Source organism: Anopheles maculipalpis, chromosome 3RL (assembly GCF_943734695.1).
Source record: "Anopheles maculipalpis chromosome 3RL, idAnoMacuDA_375_x, whole genome shotgun sequence".
Taxonomy (NCBI): Eukaryota; Metazoa; Arthropoda; class Insecta; order Diptera; family Culicidae; genus Anopheles; species Anopheles maculipalpis.
Window position 1 is genome coordinate 57,176,037 of NC_064872.1, and position 19,205 is coordinate 57,195,241.

General features: G+C 42.5%; 4 protein-coding genes across 7 annotated transcripts in view; 3 read left to right on the forward strand and 1 right to left on the reverse strand.

Moving 5' to 3' along the window:
• LOC126562400 (homeobox protein orthopedia) overlaps positions 1–7,362 on the forward strand; it is a 42,331-nt gene extending 34,969 nt beyond the window's left edge. For 3 of the 4 annotated variants that reach the window (XM_050218905.1, XM_050218907.1, XM_050218906.1), the window contains exons 4-8: positions 3,489–3,558; positions 3,627–3,761; positions 3,920–4,045; positions 6,773–7,011; positions 7,133–7,362. In XM_050218905.1, the coding sequence (XP_050074862.1) occupies positions 3,489–3,558; positions 3,627–3,761; positions 3,920–4,045; positions 6,773–7,011; positions 7,133–7,321 (759 nt within the window). In that variant the 3' untranslated portion in view covers positions 7,322–7,362. The remainder of the gene's footprint in view (positions 1–3,488; positions 3,559–3,626; positions 3,762–3,919; positions 4,046–6,772; positions 7,012–7,132) is intronic. The other variant, XM_050218908.1, reaches the window with a different exon arrangement.
• Positions 1–10,578, forward strand: part of LOC126562961 (charged multivesicular body protein 5) — a 225,250-nt gene extending 214,672 nt beyond the window's left edge. The window contains exons 2-3 of the mRNA XM_050219568.1: positions 9,797–9,878; positions 9,965–10,578. Coding sequence (XP_050075525.1) covers positions 9,810–9,878; positions 9,965–10,573 — 678 coding nt within the window. The 5' untranslated portion in view covers positions 9,797–9,809 and the 3' untranslated portion in view covers positions 10,574–10,578. The remainder of the gene's footprint in view (positions 1–9,796; positions 9,879–9,964) is intronic.
• LOC126563202 (28S ribosomal protein S17, mitochondrial) overlaps positions 1–19,205 on the forward strand; it is a 130,404-nt gene that overhangs the window by 15,943 nt on the left and 95,256 nt on the right. The window lies entirely within an intron of this gene.
• Positions 10,851–19,201, reverse strand: LOC126561289 (centrosomal protein cep290). Its single transcript, XM_050217318.1, has 11 exons — positions 19,031–19,201; positions 17,830–18,965; positions 17,599–17,754; positions 15,964–17,540; positions 15,747–15,900; positions 15,445–15,673; positions 15,149–15,368; positions 14,685–15,076; positions 13,195–14,619; positions 12,948–13,120; positions 10,851–11,472 (listed from the first exon to the last, which is right to left on the reverse strand). The coding sequence occupies exons 1-11, from the start codon at positions 19,199–19,201 to the stop codon at positions 10,851–10,853; spliced, it is 6,255 nt and encodes a 2,084-aa protein (XP_050073275.1).

Genomic DNA, 19,205 nt, shown 5'->3' on the forward strand with positions numbered 1-19,205 from the left:
CTTAACTTGTATTAAAATATTTTTGTTTGCTAGCTGTAACAATCTGCAACATCATTCACTGTATTCGTATCGTATAAGGAGCCTCGAAGAGATCTGCTACTGGGTACGCTGTCAAATTATGGAGTTCAAGATGAATGCATAGTAATCATCGAATTAAACCGACTATGGATGTTGTGCATATGAACCAAGCTAAAAATATTTAGAGCAAAAAATATATTTGGCAATGCTCACCCTCCTGAAGTCAGCCTACAATCGTCCAAGGTGCTAAAGATTTAATTTCATAATAGAACCATTCCCAGTGGTGGGTTTTATACAGTGCTGCAACTGTAGATGAAAAAGGCGGGTGCCTGAAGCCTCATGAAAGCCAACACATGAATGATTTCTCGTCCAAAGTCCCTCTTTGAAGGAGTCTACTTCAAGAGACATCGTGGGAGGGACTTCGTCCAAAGGAAGCATGTCCTAGGACGAAACCATGGTCCGAAGAGTTTAAATTCGCCAACAGAGTCCCAGATACAGTGGCGGGCTCCGGATAGATGTAATAGGCGGGCACAGGAAGCCTGTAGATGGGCGCCACATGAATGGTTCCTCGCCCAAAGTCTATCTTTGAAGGAGTCTACTTCAATGGACATCGTGAGAGGGACTTCGTCCGACGGAAGCACATACTAGCCCAATATCATGGGCTGAAGAGGTTAAATTCGCCAACAGAGTCCCAGATCAGGTCACACAGTCGATAATGTGGATAAAGTCAATATTTTCACCAGGCCTAACTCCATTCCCACGGCACGTTCCTCTAAAAGCCTTAAACCGCCACATGGTTTAACGGTGGGCGTAAGAATTCAGGGACTCCAAGGTTTAAGACGCCAGAATGGCACACATAGTGACCGGATTAGAACCTTCAATGTGGCAGGGGCCTCAACTTCCATTTCGCTTAAGGCCTTTGAGGGGATAAATCCGCCACTGGGCACAAAACTACAATTAATACAAAATTGTTTAAGACATTTTCTTCAACACACATGGAACAGGCTCAAACACCTGGGAGTGTTAAGATATCTTTGTATTTTTTTCTAAAACTAATCAGGATTTCTGAGTTTACCTTACAACTTTTAATATTTTTTAGATTTCGTAAGTGCAACAACTACTTTTGATGCACCGTTTTTGGTACCGTGTATCAGGCGGTTGTTTGCTAAACTGAAACGGATTATAAAAAAAAATCACCCAAACACCCACCATTAAGAACCTTGCTTGCCGTACGGCCTTGCCATTACGCCGCACGTCCCTTCGGACGTCAAACCTTTCCACCGCTCCTTCCCCGTATCCTTTGCCCCTCGGAATCAGTCAATCAAAGTCGTATGGCGGATGACTTTTCACGCCTAGGATGCGCCCATTCAGCCTTCACTCCTTCTCATTAGTGCTCCTGCTCATTTCCATATCAGTGGGTAACGCGAGGGTAAAATATGCTTCATCAGATACAATAAAACGATGATACGGTGGTTTTTGGAATATGCCGCTTTTTCTCTCCCTCTCTCCATCGCACTTATTAGGGTTGTCTGTTTGTTTTGCCTTTTTTTCGTATTGCTCGGAAACGTTTTATCATGCCACGTATCGGTTCCGCTGGCGCTCCTTCTTTTTGTGCGCATATGTTACAATTGAAATCAAGCAATTGTTTTCCCTGTGCTCTTACAACTTTTGCCATAGCTTCACTGAAGGGACCATAACTGTGCATTTATGGTTTTTGGAAGATATGAAAAATTAAATGAAAATTAAAATGTTTAGCTAAAAATTAGAAATGTAACTTTTTTAAATACATAAAAAAACTCTACATTCTATCCAACAAAACTGTGTGCGCTATAATTTTCTATAATAAACATTGCATCACCAAAATAAAAGCTATCAATTATCAATCTATCCAAACGAATCAAAGCAAAATAAACTTAAATACGTGTTTGAACTATACATTAAGAATTAATAATCTTACCTATCTGGCCGATGACTTGCCTCATTTCCACGCACCAAAAAGTGCCGTTTGGCCGGTCACCAACGGACCCTATTAAAGCACCAACGAGCACAGTCATCATTGCACAGTGTTTGCCTGCGTGCGCGTCCACAAAGACTGAATCATGAATTTATAATATGCAGTTTTCCTCCCTGCATTCGATTAAAAAGTTGAATTAGTTTATCCCTACACTGGTGGTGGAGGCGAGCATATTTCTGAAGGGTGGAAAATCTTTGTTAAATTTAGCAAATCCAAAGAAAAACATCCACCAAAACCAAGCACCAAGCGGACCTGGAGAGAACCTCGTTGCATGCATGATAATGTAGCAGTGTCGTACCCTGGCGTAATGGAAAAATCTGCAAAGCAAAAGAAGCCAACTCTTGGCAGGAGTCAATCTCATTCAGAGATTTTTTTTTTACACCCAAGATGTTGCTTTTTTTCGCAAAATGTCGAAGTCATAAACCGGCATCATTATCATAGATCATTGTTTACCCACTGCACTTGTACGACCGAGCAACCTTAACCTAAAGTGGTTGAGAAAATTATGTCGAAAGCGCGCGTGGTTGTTCGTCCTAGAAAAGTGAACGGAAATTCGTGCCACTTTTTCACAACTTGTGGAAATTTCTACAGTTTTTTTCTTTTTTCACTCTGTGTGTCCTTTAATGTATACACGCGTTGCATTGCCGTACCCGCATTGCACTGACGCTAACACTCAATACCAGTTGGCTCATTGTCACCCTTCGAGGATACATTGGCAAACATTTTCCACAGCCTTTTTTTTTCTGTTGCCTTTCCCATTTTGTAATCTCATGCCACGCTCTTGGCTGACTTTTTTTTTTGTCGGTGTGTCCTCCCTTAACTTTAAACTGTAGCCGATGGGAACTGAACCTCATAACTGGCATCGTGCTGCCACCGCACGGTACCATTTTCTGCAATTTCATACATAATAACCATAATCGTAATGATAAACAACAGTGAATAATAAATAGCACGTGATTACCAACCGTGTTGATACGCACCGGTGAAACAAAAACGCAAAAACCCCCGTAAAAAGAGATCGACACCACGAAGCAAACAACAACATGTGACAACAGAAACAAAACAAAAAGATGTTTTACCCACTGTACACCAGCAACCAGCAAAAAAAAAAAAATGCTCAATTTCATCAAGCCACACAATCACCGGTACCAAAGCGACCGGATCTGGGGTTTTCCCTTGCATTAAAAATGTCCTTTCGGTGGGTGGAAAAACTATTGGTCGCCCCTGCCTGGTGCCCCTGCCGTGTTGCTCGCTGGGTTCGCATTTTTATTCGCGCTGTACATTATTTTAACTGTTAATGAACTTTAGATTTGTAAAGCGGTAGTTAAAATTTATTAAAATCACATTCCGTTGAATCCATCCTAATGAACTGCTGTGTAAGGAATGATGTACTAAATTTCACTCTTCGCTCTCTCTCTCTCTCTCTCCCTCTCTCGTGTTCCTTTCTTGCGCCTAGGTTTGGTTCCAGAATCGACGAGCCAAGTGGAAAAAGCGAAAGAAGACCACGAACGTATTCCGCACACCGGGTAAGTACAGCGTTTCTTTAGACTTTGACAGCAAATTCTATTTGCGTTTTTTTTTCCTTCTGCTTCAGGAGCCCTGCTACCCTCACACGGACTACCCCCGTTCGGGGCCAACATAACCAACATAGCCATGAGCGAAAGCTTATGCGGTACGTCAATGTTCGGGGGCGATCGATGGGGCGTTGGTGTTAATCCCATGACGGCCGGTACGTACAAATGTTCACTGTACTAAAACCAAACCAAATCTTATACTTGTACTAAAAATTTTGGCTGTTGAATGCAAAACAATTTCAAATGAATACTAACACACCACTAACTTCTACCTTTGTCTAATGCTACTAACCAATGGGGTGTGCTGGTGCAGGATTCGGTCAGCTGAACCAATCATCCTCGCTTTCCTCAACGCTCAACACGGGGCTTAACTCGGGCATCAACATATCCTCGGCCATGGGAGCCGGCGGGTATCATAACTATGGACTGAACGCGTTAGGTAATTACTAGCGGCAAACGCCAAATGGGTCATCTTCCTTAAACTGTTAGACGGGGTTTTCCTTCAAAAATTAATAAGTGTTCAATGGAGTAAATTTACATGGGTGCTTTCAATAACTACAATTATTAGCTTATTAAACAGTGACGGACAATAGATTAAAACGACATTCGTAGAATGTTCATCAACCATCTGAACTATCTATGGCAATTTGGTTTTTATCCCCAAGTTCATAAATGATAGCTTACGAATCAAACAACTTAAACAGTTTACATAGTTTGAGACCCTAAAAAATACTAACTTTTTAATTGTCAGAGCTAACTAATTCTACCATTGGAAAAGCTAAAAGGTGATGCCCAAAACTATAAAGAATTTATTTTTTTAAATTTTAAAACAGATAAACGGTCTTACTTTATCTTATGGTCTTATGTGCTTTGCTGGCTAAACGAGGCAAATAAGAAATTATTTAATTATTTATCCAATGATATTTTATTTCAAAATGTTCCACTTAATTTTTCGATAGAAAATAAACCGATTCATTGAAAATTTACTCCACAATCTCATTTTTTCGTAACGTATAATGGCAGGTGATTTTAATCTATTTTCCTTTGCTGTATGTGTTCTTATCTATGCGATACCTATTTTCATTTGTACGTCCAATGTTTTTTAACATATGTGTCTGTGCAAATTACTGTTAAATTATTCTTCAGCATTTACTTACTTGTCCAAACGACTTAGCGCAGGGTTGGCTTGGGTCTGAGTACTGAGGTAAACATTATTCTTTGTTACTTTGTACAAATAGTTTTTTTTTATGCTGAAAAACAAAGGTGTCCATTAGCCAGGTGGCACAGCTACATCGTTCCAATTTCGTCGCATGGCTTTCCGAACCTTCCGATTAAATCACAAGGTTTTGGCATCGGTCAAATCTTATCTAAAATTTTGAATGCACCATGCGAAAAAAAATCGAAGCGATGGAGCTGTGACACCGGCCTTATGCACAGCGAGTTAGGGTTCCCATCAAATCGTATCTTCTATCGAATTTTGTGGATTCGGGCCTCTTACCAACTCGGGGCCCCACGGCCGTTCAGTCCGCCTCCGTTCCCGCCACTGATTAGGCATAGTAATTATAAGACAATATAACAAAACATACTTCGTATTGCAATCTTTAAAATGAACGAGAAGTGAGATATTATTTGTTGTTGACTCTACTCTTTTGTTGTTACAACTTCGAGAAGTCCAGGCCAGTCTAGGTTTAATAAAAAGGTAATGAATACATTTTTATTAAACCTTACAATATTGTTAATATTAGTATCGTGGTATACACAGCCACTTTAACATTATAAATCATGCCCGGGATAAAGCTAAGAGTGAGGAGAAAATGCCTCATTACTAATGTTCATTGTTTCAGTCATCACACATGGTGTTGACAATTCGGTTACATGCCGTTATGCTTAATAATTTATAAAAAAAAATTTTTAATTTATTTTATTATTGAAATTGGATTGATAATATTGCAATTCTAACGTTCAAGAAGACTTAAAATTACCCAATTGTCCTACAGCAACAAAATCAAACCAAAACCACAGTATTTTAACTATTCAAGTTGTTGCGCTATTTTAACCTACCCTTTAACTGTAGCATGCCTCAATGAATAATACAAATTTCAGCATCTATTTATGTATGCAACCGAAGGTGTCACAACTCCCACCTCCAGTCCAATTAAGGCTCCAATTGGAAGGCAACCGGGTTGTTGGGTTGTTCGTAAATAGAATGCAACTATTTTAAAGTCGCATCATTTCTTATTCAACTGTCAGGAAGACGACACTTCGAGTGCTTCTAATCCTTTGGTTTTAATGGCAATTCCACCAGCACTATTACTACAGGAGCCGTCATGACGCACACACGATTGCATACATTACGGCGCCAAAACAAGGATCATACGAGATCTCTTTAGATATGATCTATTTTTCATTCCGATTGCATAGAAACGAACAGAAAAGCGAAGCGCTAAAGCCTTTTTCATTATGTATTAACCCTCAACCCTGCAAGCTAGAAAATGGAGTAGTCGCTCGGCTTTGTCCTTTCCTGGTCCTAATTTCAAAACACGTTTGCAAGGTCATGCAGAAGAACACCAACACCGGGGTGTATGCTGGCTCACCTAAAACCTCACCATAATGGTCAAACACACGAACATCGCCGAGTGTATAATGGTACGGTGGCTGTCCGCTACACCACTTACGCCCTAAACAACCGCGCTTGGACAACGTTCTCGTCACGACTTACTGCTGCACGCACGGGGTCCATCCGGTATGCGGAACCCATTAACACCTTCCTGCCGGAGGTTAGGCCGGGGAGGGTTGGAAATGAAATGAGAAAAAAAGAGGAAAAAAATACATATCGACACAAAATTATTCATGCTCGTCCAGACCGACGAGCTGTCTTGCCCACGAGGACGACTGCTCGGGGTTGTTTTTGACTGTCGCTCGCAGGCGATCGCAGGCAAGGCAGGAAGGTGTCGAATGGTTTGGGACGAGAATGAAAAGGTTTTTTTTTTCGGATGCTGACGGGCAACTGTTGTTTATTTAAACTAAAAACGAACGTCTGGATGGTTGTTTTTCTTGTTTTTCAACCATTCGCTCGGTCAACCTAAACTGGATGTGGATTTGAAGAAGAGATCTCCAGTTCTACATGTTTGCTACAGTGAAATTTACCTTTTTTGCCTTCCCCCAGGTGATACGATGATGTACCAACATTCGGTTGGCGGTGTAGGCTGCACGGGAGGTTCACCCACGTCCACCCCGCCCAACATAAATGCTTGCTCACCATCCACTCCACCCCTAGCAAATAGTGGCCAGCAGCCGAATCAGCCTCAGCAGCAACAGCATCAGCAACAGCAGCAGCAACAGCAGCAACAGCAGCAGCAGCCACAAGGTGCCAGTCAGAACGATGCATCGGCCAATGGTGAAATGGTAAGTTTGTATTTTTCGAACTGGCGCTTAAATAATTCAAAAAAAAAACGTCCAGTACTCTCTATTTAGACCTAAACGATCTATGTAATCAATCCTTCCCTTCTGTTTCTTCCACTCTCAGCCCGGCCCCAATCAGCATGGAATCGGTAACTGTCAGAGCTTGTCGGCCGGTGGTACCCCTGACGGAGATGACGATGTTTGGCGAGGTCACAGCATAGCGGCCCTACGGCGCCGAGCATCCGAATTGAATCAAACCATGCCCTCCTACTTGCACGCGCACAATTACGACCATCACAACTCGGTGTATTGACTGCAGCTGTTTAAATGAGCGGCCAAATTGCAACACAATTAATTATTAGGCGACGGTGCCGTATAGTCGGTACACCCAACCGGAATACCGGAACAGTATTACCATCTGTAGGTTCGCGCTTTGCAACAAGCAGTCCTCTGTTTGTCAGGCCGACAACCGGACGTTGGTCAGTATTTTCGTTTTATTTGTATTTTCCCTTTTTTTTTTTGTTGGAATAGTCTGTTACATTCGTCACTAAGATAGTTCGTCCTTGTCCTGTTTATTTGCTATCGTGCGTAGAGGATGGGATGGGTTAATCCCTCAACATGTAAATCAAATTCAATGTAAAGTTTAGTCTCATATCATCGAATAGCGCAAACGGTGCAGATCATCAGTTGAAGCATAGATACTAAAGCAGCGGAAGCGTCCAATGAATGAGCTTCACCAGAAATCGATGTATACGAGAGTGCAACCTAGTGTGATGGGGATATTCGCGCTTAGTTGATCGTCATTAATCCAAAAGTCAACAAACAAAAAAACACATTAAGCAAACACAATTCAATTGTAATGAACGTAACTTATTTGCATGGAACCCAGCCCTAAGGCAGGAGTTGGGGTCGGTGGCCCCCGAATTAAATGGGCCCCCGTAGTATAGCATTAACGCGCACACAAATACACACCCATACACTCCCTAGTGATCAAGTAAACTATCGAGCCTAAAGAATGAGAACATCAAGCGTAAACCCATGTATACGAAAGACGTTCCAAACGCTTCCCCGGGTGTGTGTTAGAAACCAGGAACTACGGATGCGTATTAGCAAACTACGGAACACATAATGGAGAGAAGAAAAAAAAATCCAACATTTCAAGAGACTTGAGAACATGTATACGATTACACGATACGATTAGAGCACTTAGACACTTTGTCGTAAGGCGAGGATGCGTGCAAAGTGCAAAGAAATTATATTATGAAAACCATATATATAAAATTATATATATACACAAACACATACAAAAAAAAAAGTACATTTAATCGGAAAGGAAATGCCTCGATCGAGCAATGCGCTGCTGAGATAGCAGTAACAAGCAAACAGAATCATAACGCTACAAAACAAAAACAGTCCCCAGTACGCAACAATATAAAAAATCCACAAAAGCAACCCAGCCTGAGACGAGATACAACTTATTGTAAATAATCGCCTAAACGTTATGTTTATTTTTCTCATTAGATCATAAATTATGCGACTTCAAAATGATACATTCCATGCTATCCGAAACAGTACATTGCATTGGTTCAATAATATGCCATATATAATAGACCAATGAGTGTTTGTACTGATCATTTGTTCTAATTCTATCAGTTCTAAATTGCGTATCGATTTTCGTGGATTAAAACAATAATGTAGCGCTTGTGCAATTTGCATACGAGGTGTGTTGTTCGCACAAAACAGTCAACAGAATATGTCCGAATAGTAACAACAACAGTAGTAGCAGCAGCAGCAGCAGCAGCAAGATCGATGCCAAAAGGGTCAGAAAAATATGTATGTTAGTAAAAGTAACTATAGTATTGATATCGAATAAAAAGAGCATTCATTTGATTCAATCGAACCGTATGTGGATATTGATATACTAGTTACAGATATGGTAAGATGATTGAGCTTGTTTGTATTTCGTATCTTAATCTTAATTGCGTATCAAATGTTTATCTTTTAATTAAAAAGATTAATACAAAATTTCCTAATTCTGTTTGTTGCAAACAGCAGCACAGTTGGAACACAGACAGACAACAATAAGAAACAGGAAGCATTATAAGAATGCTCTGGATTTGATAATGAGTCCATGAGTCTTCAACGAGGCCCCTTCAAAGAAATCCCTTGGATGTCGAGCCTTCTCAGACCTCCAATTGCAAGAGCAGAATCTCCTTTGGACGAATCCTCCGTTACAAGGTCTTTCAGATGCCGATACCCCTGATGAGAATTAACGTCCATAGATATACCAACAATTCTCAACTTTCTACAATAATCATGTCCATCGTCGATATTTCTTCGAAACAAGTAAGACAAACAGATAAAACTGTTTGTCACACTGTAGAGTTAGTTAATTTTTCATGCATAATTTCCTTTCATTTAACTATTTAACGTTCGCAAAACACTCAATAAATGCATTTTTTATTCACTTCAGTACGACCTGGCTGTATTGTTCATCTCTCTCATAAAAAAAGTTATTACTCTACCAGTTATAACCGAAATTAAGCCAGCGGCGTAAAGATTTAAATTTGTATGTCTACCATTGGCATAGTATTTTCACTGGATACGGTGTTAGACATCTAACTGACGTTTGATGTTGCGTGACGTGATGCAGCCTGCGCTCCGCACACTTCGAAATACACAAACAAACAACCTTCAATCGTGCTTCATTTGTTGTACGCAAAGACGAAAACGGAAATTATATTGAAAATTCATTTGTTAACCTATCCCGGCACACCCTTCGTACTAGCAAACAGTGCAAAATGAATCGTTTATTTGGTAAATCCAAGCCGAAAGAGCCCGGTCCAAGTATCAGTGATTGTATCAGTGGAGTAAGTATTCTAGTCTTTGCATTTTATTACCGACTGATGACTCACCCGACAGTTTTGCCTTTATCCCACCATCCATCATCGTCCAGGTTGATGCACGAGCGGAAACAATCGAGGGCAAAATTAAAACGCTGGATAACGAACTTCGCAAATACAAGGACCAAATGGCGAAGATGCGTGAAGGTCCGGCCAAGAACGCGGTCAAACAGAAAGCCATGCGCGTGCTGAAGCAACGTAAACAGTACGAAAGTCAGGTGGAAAACCTACGGAACCAATCGTTCAACATGGAGCAAGCGAACTTTGCCCACCAAACGCTGAAGGATACACAAGCGACGGTAGCGGCCATGAAGGATGGCATGAAGTCGATGAAGAAAGAGTTCAAGAAGATTAACATCGAAGAAATCGAGGACATACAGGACGATATGGCTGACATGCTGGAACAGGCGGACGAAGTGCAGGAAGCGATGGGCCGCACGTATGGCATGCCGGAACTGGATGATGATGAGCTGCAGGCGGAACTGGATGCGCTTGGTGATGAGATCGCACTCGACGATGATGCTAGCTATCTGGACGATGTCGTGAAAGCGCCGGAAGCTCCCGATAAGGAACCAGGTGCGGACAGTGTCACCAACAAGGACGGCATACTGGTGGACGAGTTTGGGCTGCCAAAGATTCCTGCATCCGTCAAGACAACCTAAGCTTGTTGGCCTTAGCTTGATGATTCGCGTACGTCGCAACCATCAGCCGTGGAAAATACCTTTATTTTACAATTAAATACAGCCTCCGGTTACCGGCACCACTGGCATGAGCAGACGTCATCCATCATGAATTAGTAAGTGATCTGTTTTGTTTGCATGTATATTTTTTTACGATTTAAAATTGTTCTGTTACTTTACACACACTATTCGTACTAAACAAGCCAGCACTATCTTACAAATAGACAATGTGTCTTGAACGAAACATCGCGTTCGCCTCTTATTCACTTATTTCGTCTATAACGGGCACATTCTGCAGATCGGAACATTTGCGCCTGAGTAAATCAATTTGCTCTTTTAAATAACGTTCCTTTGCCGCTGCGCGTTGCAGCAGAATTTTAGCCTTTTCCAGCAGTTGGCTTTTCTTCTCCAATTTATCTTTTAACGCTTCATCACCGTCCCCGGCATCGCCCATTGTTGACTCTCCACTGCATCGCACCTTACAGCGCGTGCACGTAACGCTCGACAAAAGCTCGATTTCCACCTGCTGGACGGACACTTTGTTGAGTGCTTCCGTGAGATTCTGCTGCAATTTTTCATGCTCCTTTTTCAACCGATCGTACAGCTCCTTGGCAATCGTTTCATTCGGTGGGCTTGTAAGCGACTCCGCGCTCGTGGCACGTTCCCTGCTGCGATGATCTTTGAGATGTTTGTTTTCGGCCCGAAGCTTTTCGATCATACGCTTCAGCGTGAGAACAGTCTGTTCAAGATTAGCATTACGTTCGGCTAGATCGTTCGAACCGCTTCGTCGGCTACATCGCACGCAGAGATTCTCGAAATTGATAGACTCTGGACATCCGGCCGTTGCTTTGGCGATCTCTTCCTTCAGAACGATTACATACCTTGCAAAAAAACACATCAATTAACAACAGAGACAGAAAAAAACCAATATTGTGCCCCCAACGGCGCTGTCGAACCGGCTTGCGTATTTTCCCCACACATGGGAATTCCCCCCAGTAGATCAGTGGTCAACCTGTCATCAGCCAGCAAACATTAACGACAACGTCATTCGTCAACGTCGTTGCAATTTGCTGAATGCAGTTATTTTAAATCTATGCACTACCTAGTGATGAGAATTTCGTTCCGAACCTAACGTAAGTTTCGTGCCGTCACTTTAAATTCAAATAAAATCACAGAGTAAGTTTTTTGCACCTACATTTTTCTGTCCATAAGAATGTAAAAAACGTTCACTCTTCCTCCCTGCTTTTTCCACCTTTTTCCCTGTATAAAGTTCGGTTATTCAAAATCGCATACGATAGCGTAGCCAGGAAGAAACTGTGCGAACCTTTTTTGGAATCTCGCTTTAACTTACCAGACTACAAGAACGAATGACAATGACCAACTTCACATGCCAGTTGATGATGGATACCACCAAGTGTCTACGCCAAGAATATGGGCTAGCCTGTCTTCTCTTCAATTTAGCGCCTGAAAGGGCCACCCACCATTCGAAGGTGGAAACTTCGGGGACCATTTTCAACAAGACAATCCAGATCGTGGCACACTTTGATGACATAATTAATTTAAGGCTCTCTTACGTAGCGGATGCTTGTATGAGGATCGTACAGGTTGCAGAAAATCTCTGATTAGAGATTGACGAGGCAAAAACCAAATTGTTGGTGACACCTCCAGCACCTCTGCTAACAATCCCGACTTACGCGGAGATGTACGGAAAGGTGAGCGCACCTTCGAGGTCGTCCAAAACTACAACGGGTAAAAAATCAGGTCCAAGAACGAGTAAAAAATCAGCACCACACAACATCATTCATGCTGCGATACGCGCTAGGGTGTTGGATGCCAACCGGTCTTTCTACTGTCTGAGCAAACTGTTTTACTGCCAAAACACCTGTCGCGACGATTGAAGCTGTTACTATATCGAACCTTTATAGTCCCGGTATACATGCGTTCCCGTATATGTGGAAGGACAAAGGAGGAGCCGCTACAATGACGATGCTCGGCATAGTTGGGTGTATGCGGGAAAACTAGATTGACTGTCATCCAGAACGTACTCCCACAGTGAGGATTGATTACCCAATTATGTGATATCAGCAAGTCTAGTAAGCTATTCGTGGGCCGGCCTGACCTATTTAAGCGTCAAATCAAGAGGATGATATCAGGCGAAATTTTTTTTTCTTTTGATAGTCCTTGATATTGTCGTGTAGGCGAGAAGATTAGACTGACAAGCCCTGCACAGAAGGACACTGTGACGCTTTTCATTTTTGGTTGAAGTAGTTCCATTCTGATCCGAAACAAAAATGGAACTTTCCCATCACTAACACTGACTGCTTGCTAAAAAGGAACTGTGAATTATATTACTTACTCTTCTAGATGTTTGATCTGCCGTTTCAATCGCTCCGATTCGTCACTCTGGCGCAGCATGTCGTTATCGAGCTGAAGCTGTAATGTTTTTGCTTCCAGGCGCACATTCTGAGCTTCCATGCTGCATAGCTTTTCCTGCATCCTTTCTAGCTCATGTGCAACTGTGTTTGAACCCTTTGCGGACCAGAAAAAGCACATTCATTTTAATAGATTCTACTCTAAGATTTCCTTAAAAATTCCGTCCTCACCTTTCGATCAAGTTCCATCGCAATGATACGCCGCTGTTGCGACTCAATACGACTCTTGAGAGCATCGATAATCTCTTTACTGTTTTGTGTAAACATTTGCGTCGTGGCAGTGCTTGTATCCTCCGAAACCGTACTGTCCGTGCTGCAGTACTGATCCGGCGAACCCGAAGGTTGATATTTATTGTCATGCAATGTAGCCGGACCACTCGCTCCCGTACCGCCACTATTGAGCCGCGCACGTTCACGCTCCATTCGGGCGATCGTCGTTTTGGCAGTGTTAAAGTGAACCTTCAACTTTTCCAACTCAACTTCCCGCTCCTTTAGCTGCACCTTCAGCCGTTCCGCCATTTGCTGCCACCGTTTCTGTTTGTTCCACAGGTCCAGTTCGGCCGCAGTTTTTGCCCGACGATTTTCATTTATTACCGTCTGCTTCCGTAGCTCATCCTTTGTATCGAGCAGCTCCGTTTCCAACAGCTGCACACGGCGCGAAAGCTGATCCTCGCGCGGTGTGGACACACGATCCGCTTTCATTGCAATGACGGGTCGTTTAATCAGTTGGTTTTTGAGTGTTTTTACCAGATCGCGCGATTGCTTCTCCCGCTGCTGTACGCTACTGATCTGTCGCTTGAGGGCTTCGATTTGTGTCTTCAGTACCCGATTGCTTGCCTCGCTACGGTTCAAGTCCCCACTGAGCTGCGACACTTGCTCCGCCGAGTGCAGTGAGGTATCGTTCATAAAGCTACGCTGATCCTCGTGAAATTGCGACAGCGTCTCGGTAAGATCCTGTATGTGCCGATCTTTCTCCTCAAGCATTTCCTTCAGCTGCTCTATCTCCTGTGCGCTTGCAATCGTTTCAGTAAATTCACGCAGATCGTTCGATTCTTTCGTTAGTCGGTCGTTTAGCGAGGCCAGTTCGATGTCTTTTTCACGTAACAATTTTTCACACTTCTTCTCGCGAGCATTCGTTTCCCGCAATTGTATCTGCAGACCCTTTTGTTCATTCTCGAGCTCCAGCACGTTACATTCGAGCATCTTCACCTGCATGTTTAGGTCTTGTATTTCGCGCTCCTTCTTTTCATCAATCTCATAGATATTTTCAATAATTTTATCCGTGTAAAGCATTCCACCAGCTCCTGCCGAGGAGGCTTCCACTTCGACAGGTTTGGGCTTTTCCGGAGCATCCTCCTGCAGTGCCTTAAGACGATTCATGTCGTTGAGTTGCGTGGACATATTATCGCATTCCTTTTGCTTTTCGTACAGCTTCTGCTCTAAATCGTCGATCGTTTTCTTGAGATTTCGTATTTGCGCCATATTTTCGTCGTACACCTGCGAATGTTCGTTGCGTTCGGATTTTAGCAGCTCTTGATACTTCGACAAAGTTGTGTCCTTTTCCAGGAGCAGATTCTGCAGCGAACCTATAGTTGACTGTAAGAAACATATAAATTATTAAACTGATATCATCTAACGCATGCAGTTGGTTATAAACCTACGCTAAGAATACTGTCTTCAACGCGATCTTGCTTTACGGCGCTGGGTGAATTTGTCTGTTGCCGGATCAGACTGTCCTTCTCCTCTAGCGATTTCTCCAACAGTCTAATTCTTCCCTGACACTCGGACAGCCGACTTTCAGCTTCTAACAGTAGCGCGCTTCTAGTAGAAGCTAGCATCATCGCTTGTTTCAGTTGCGATTCGAGGGATTTTTGAGCTACCGTTTGAACGGGTTTAGCTGTATGCTCGTCGTCATGTGTCAATGCTGCAGTAAGATGCTGTTCACTTCTATCTTCGTAATCGTTTATTGTATCACCGGATGAGCATCTCCTTGGTGCTTCTCCGAACGTATCATCGATGATGGGAATTGTATTAATACACTTGGATGATGTTTCTGAAATTGTACCAACGGTTTTTAGTGGTTCTGTAGTTGTGACATCGAATTCTCAACTTGTCCATAGCTTACCGACTGTTACTTGTACCGCTTTGTCGAAATATTTGTCCTGATCTTTGCGCAATCGTTGAGCATCTTCGCCAAACAGCAGCTCAAGCGTGTCCCAGTGTCTAGTGCTATCGATTTCTTTTAATCGTAGCTGTTTATTTTCTCGCTGCAACTGATCGACCTGTTCCTGGCACAGTATCAGCTGTTTTGTCAAATATTCGCTTTGACTTTCGTACTTAATCAACTGAAATTAAGAACAAGATAATAGATCATTGTTCTACACAACATCCTTTCTACTGCCTCCTCACGTTGCTACTTACATTAATTTTATCCTGGATATGATTCCCTTCAATATTGTCCTTTAATTTGGCAAATATTCGTTCGTATTCTTCATCCCTCTTTTCCCTCTGATACTTCCTTTGCTCATCCTCTATACTTCCACGCAATTCCAACACCTTCGTGTACATCTTGATAAACTCCGGAATCGCAAATGTTGGCAGATATGAATGATATTCCTTTGCCAGAAGCTGCAAACTCTTCTTCAGATATCTGAGTAATAGGAAAAATAAATTAAAATAGAATCGTATAAAAGATTGGCGGAATAACATCGACGGGATATTACCTAATTTTGAGCTTATTGTCCTTTTGCTGGGCATTAAAATCCTGTTCCTGTTGTTCAAAGCGTTGCTTCAGGTTATCAAGTTCTTCCATCTTCTGTAAAAGTGTTTGCTTCATTTTGTTGCTCTCCAACTTTAGATTTTCCTCTTGTTCGCGTACTGAAAAGTAAAAGAAATTATTACGCCTAAACTACACTTCATTGTTCACCCTTCCTCGCTTACCAAGCTCCAGCTCTTTATTTGTACGGGCTAATAAATATTTTTCATTCGATTCACTTTGCAGATCAACAACGAGATGGCGTAGGCTCACCTCTTCCTCTGAGTACTTCGAGATGAGCGACTGTTGCGATCGAATTTGATCGTTGGATACTTTTAGCAATTCCTCCAAATGGCCATTTCTTACCAATTCGCGCTTCAATTCTCGTTCCAAACCGTCCAGACGATTCTTTAGCCGTTTGTACTCTTCCTTAGTGATGAAATCTACCGTCAGGTTGCTGTCCACTATAGTCAACTGATTTAATTTACCGTAATCCACATCCAGCAACTGATCCTTATCCACCTCCTGAATGTTCTTCAAAAATATATTATAAATGTTTGTCGCTTCAAACTTCATGCGTGTCAATTCGTTTTCCAACTTGTCGATCTGATCGGAGCTCTCCGTCGAGTCAAATGAATCCTCTTGTTCTCTACTCGTCACTTGCGTTTGTTTCAACTCGTTGCTTTTCCTTGCAAGTTCCAACCGCAAATCGTGCAACAAATTTAAATATTCACTCTTGATCTGGCGCAAAGAATTGTGTAGATTATCGTTGTCCGCTTTAAGGAAATCCACTTTCCGTTGCAGTGTACAAACGCCCGACTCGATATCCTTCAACCGATCGACTGTCTGAACAAGAAGCCGATCTTTTTCATTGTCAGAGGCACGGGTAATTTCGAGTATCTCATTGTAAAGCTTTTGCGTAACTTGCAGCTCATCCTGCACCGACAGGAGTCTTTCGTTTTCCATTCTAAGCTGCTCATTCTTTTCCGTCAAACGATCAATTTCAACTGCTTTCAGTAGAACCTGTTCACTAAAGTCTAGCTGTTCCGGTTCAAGCCGATCGATCGATTCGGAATTGTCGTCCTCGTTACAAACATTGCCCGAATCATTCACGCTCTCCATCGACTGGATGCTCTTACTTTTTCGTCCACTTGCATCAGGATCTACTATGGTCAAACGATCCTTCAATAGCATCTCCCGCTCCCTAGCGGCCAATAGATCGTTCTGTAGTCTCATTCCACCGGGCCAAGCGGACATGGGTCTAACACTAAGCACGCCCAGCAGCTTCTCCAATGTATCCTTATCGATCGTAAGTTGATCTGACATGGCATCATACTCTCGCAGTTTTTCCAAAATTTCATGCATTCCATCACGTAGATTTTCGTTTTCCTCCATCACGGTGATATATTGCTTTTCTAGCTCGGCCATTCGTCGGTAGTTGGAATCGATTTCACTATTGTGTGATGGCTGTTTTGTGCGATCGTCATCAAAATTCATGTTCAACTGTCCGACACATTTGTCGCAGTAGTTAAAGCTGTGCCGAAAAATGCACGCCTTGCAATGTTTCATACTATCGCTCAGGTTGTACTGTTTCAAGCATTTCTCACAAAACTTGATGGCATTCACGTCACTGATACCATCCACTTCTAGCACACTTTGGCCACTAGGAGATGGAGATGGTTGTGGTTGATCAGCATCGTGTCCATTGCCTTTATCTGTTGCTTGTCTTTTTACAATCTGAGCTAGCGCAGCTAATTGTCGCCTGAAAGAAAAATTTACTATATAAAAATACTTTTTTGATCCTCCCGAAAAATCAGTACTTGAGATCGTTTTTCTCCAACTTAAGCTGCAATCGCATCTCTTCCGACGCACGAAGCTTCAGCGCCAACCGTTCATTCACTTTGGCAATCTTTTTCTGTTTCGCCAGTATAGAACTTGTTGCGATAACCTCATCGTCGTCGATGCCTAAACGTTTTCTGAAACAAAAATATGTAACGGTTTTACTAAGAGTACTAGCAGTATGATCCCTTACCACCTATTTCATCCATTACCGTAACACACTATTTTCTATTGCAATCTCGTTCGCTAGATTTATCTCCGAAATTAGCTGCCGAATTTGTTTGTCCCTCGTATTCACCTTCTCCTGTAAACGGTTCACCTTCTTCAGCGCACTAGCCAAACCTTCTTCACCATTTTCATACCGTCTTAACGCTTCGATCGCTTCTACAGCCTGTCGTGACTTTAGCCGATTATCATCCTCAACGTCCGCTAGGAGTTCTTGCATTTCACGGCACCGTTCGCTAGCTTTCTCCAGCTGCATTCGATACTCTTGGCAGCAATGGCTTTCCTGTTGCTTTTCCTCAGCCGTTCGCACTTTCTCATCGCTGATCCGGTTCATCACTTCCGTCGAGCGATGAATTTCTCTCGAAAGTGTTAAAATCTTTTGCTCCAAATCGACTATTATTTCATCCTTCTCTTCGAGCCGTTCCATCATTAGTTTATACTCGCGCCGTTCTGCCTCAATATCAATTCCGGGAAATTGGCTCAGCAAATCATCATACCGATCCCGCAATTCGTTCAGTTCCTGCTCCCGTTTATCAAATTGATCCTCCCATTCAGTGACCTGATCCGCGTGTAGCTTGTTTGCTTTGTTAAGCTCCACCAGCAAATGTTCCTTCTCGTCACAAATGTTCAGTATTTCTCCTTCCATTTGCTGAAGCTTTTCATTCAATTTTACATTTAAATCTTGCTGCTCTCTGGAACGTGCTTGCATTTCTTCAAATTGATGCGTCAGAGCAGTGATGTTGAGCGTTGCATCGTTCAGGCTGACTTGCAGCCCATTGATGGTATCCACCTGGAAGCTGTTTCGCTTTTCCAAATCATCGATATCGCGCAGAAGACGCTTAATGTGCTTGTTCTTCATGCTGATATTGTTGTACAGCTCCTGCTGTCTTTCGATCTCCGATAAAGCATCGGGCGAATCTTCCCCTTCACTGCCAGCGACGTGAAGTCCTTCGGCAAGCTTCACCTGTAGTTTGGAATTTTCCTCCGTGACGTCCTTGAGCTTTGTACGTAGGGTGTGGCGTTCCAGTTCAAGCTTTTCGATGGTTCTTTTCCATTCCTTTAGCCGCTCCTGACTACCGAAATCGTCTTTACCTTCTATCAACGTTTGTTTTAGCTGTCTCACCTGAAAAATAAACATTTATACTTCTGAAGAAATCAATATCACATGACAAAGAAGAGTGCATCTACCTGTTCGTTCCGGAACCGCAATGCCACTTGTGCCAAACGGAACAACTTTTTGCTACTTTTGCTGTCCAGCTTAATGTCGGTAGATAAATTGGCGATTTCAAGTGCAGCGCCATCTTTGCGTACATCGTCTAAATTGTGCGGCGACAATGATAAAAGATGTTTCCAGTCCATTTTT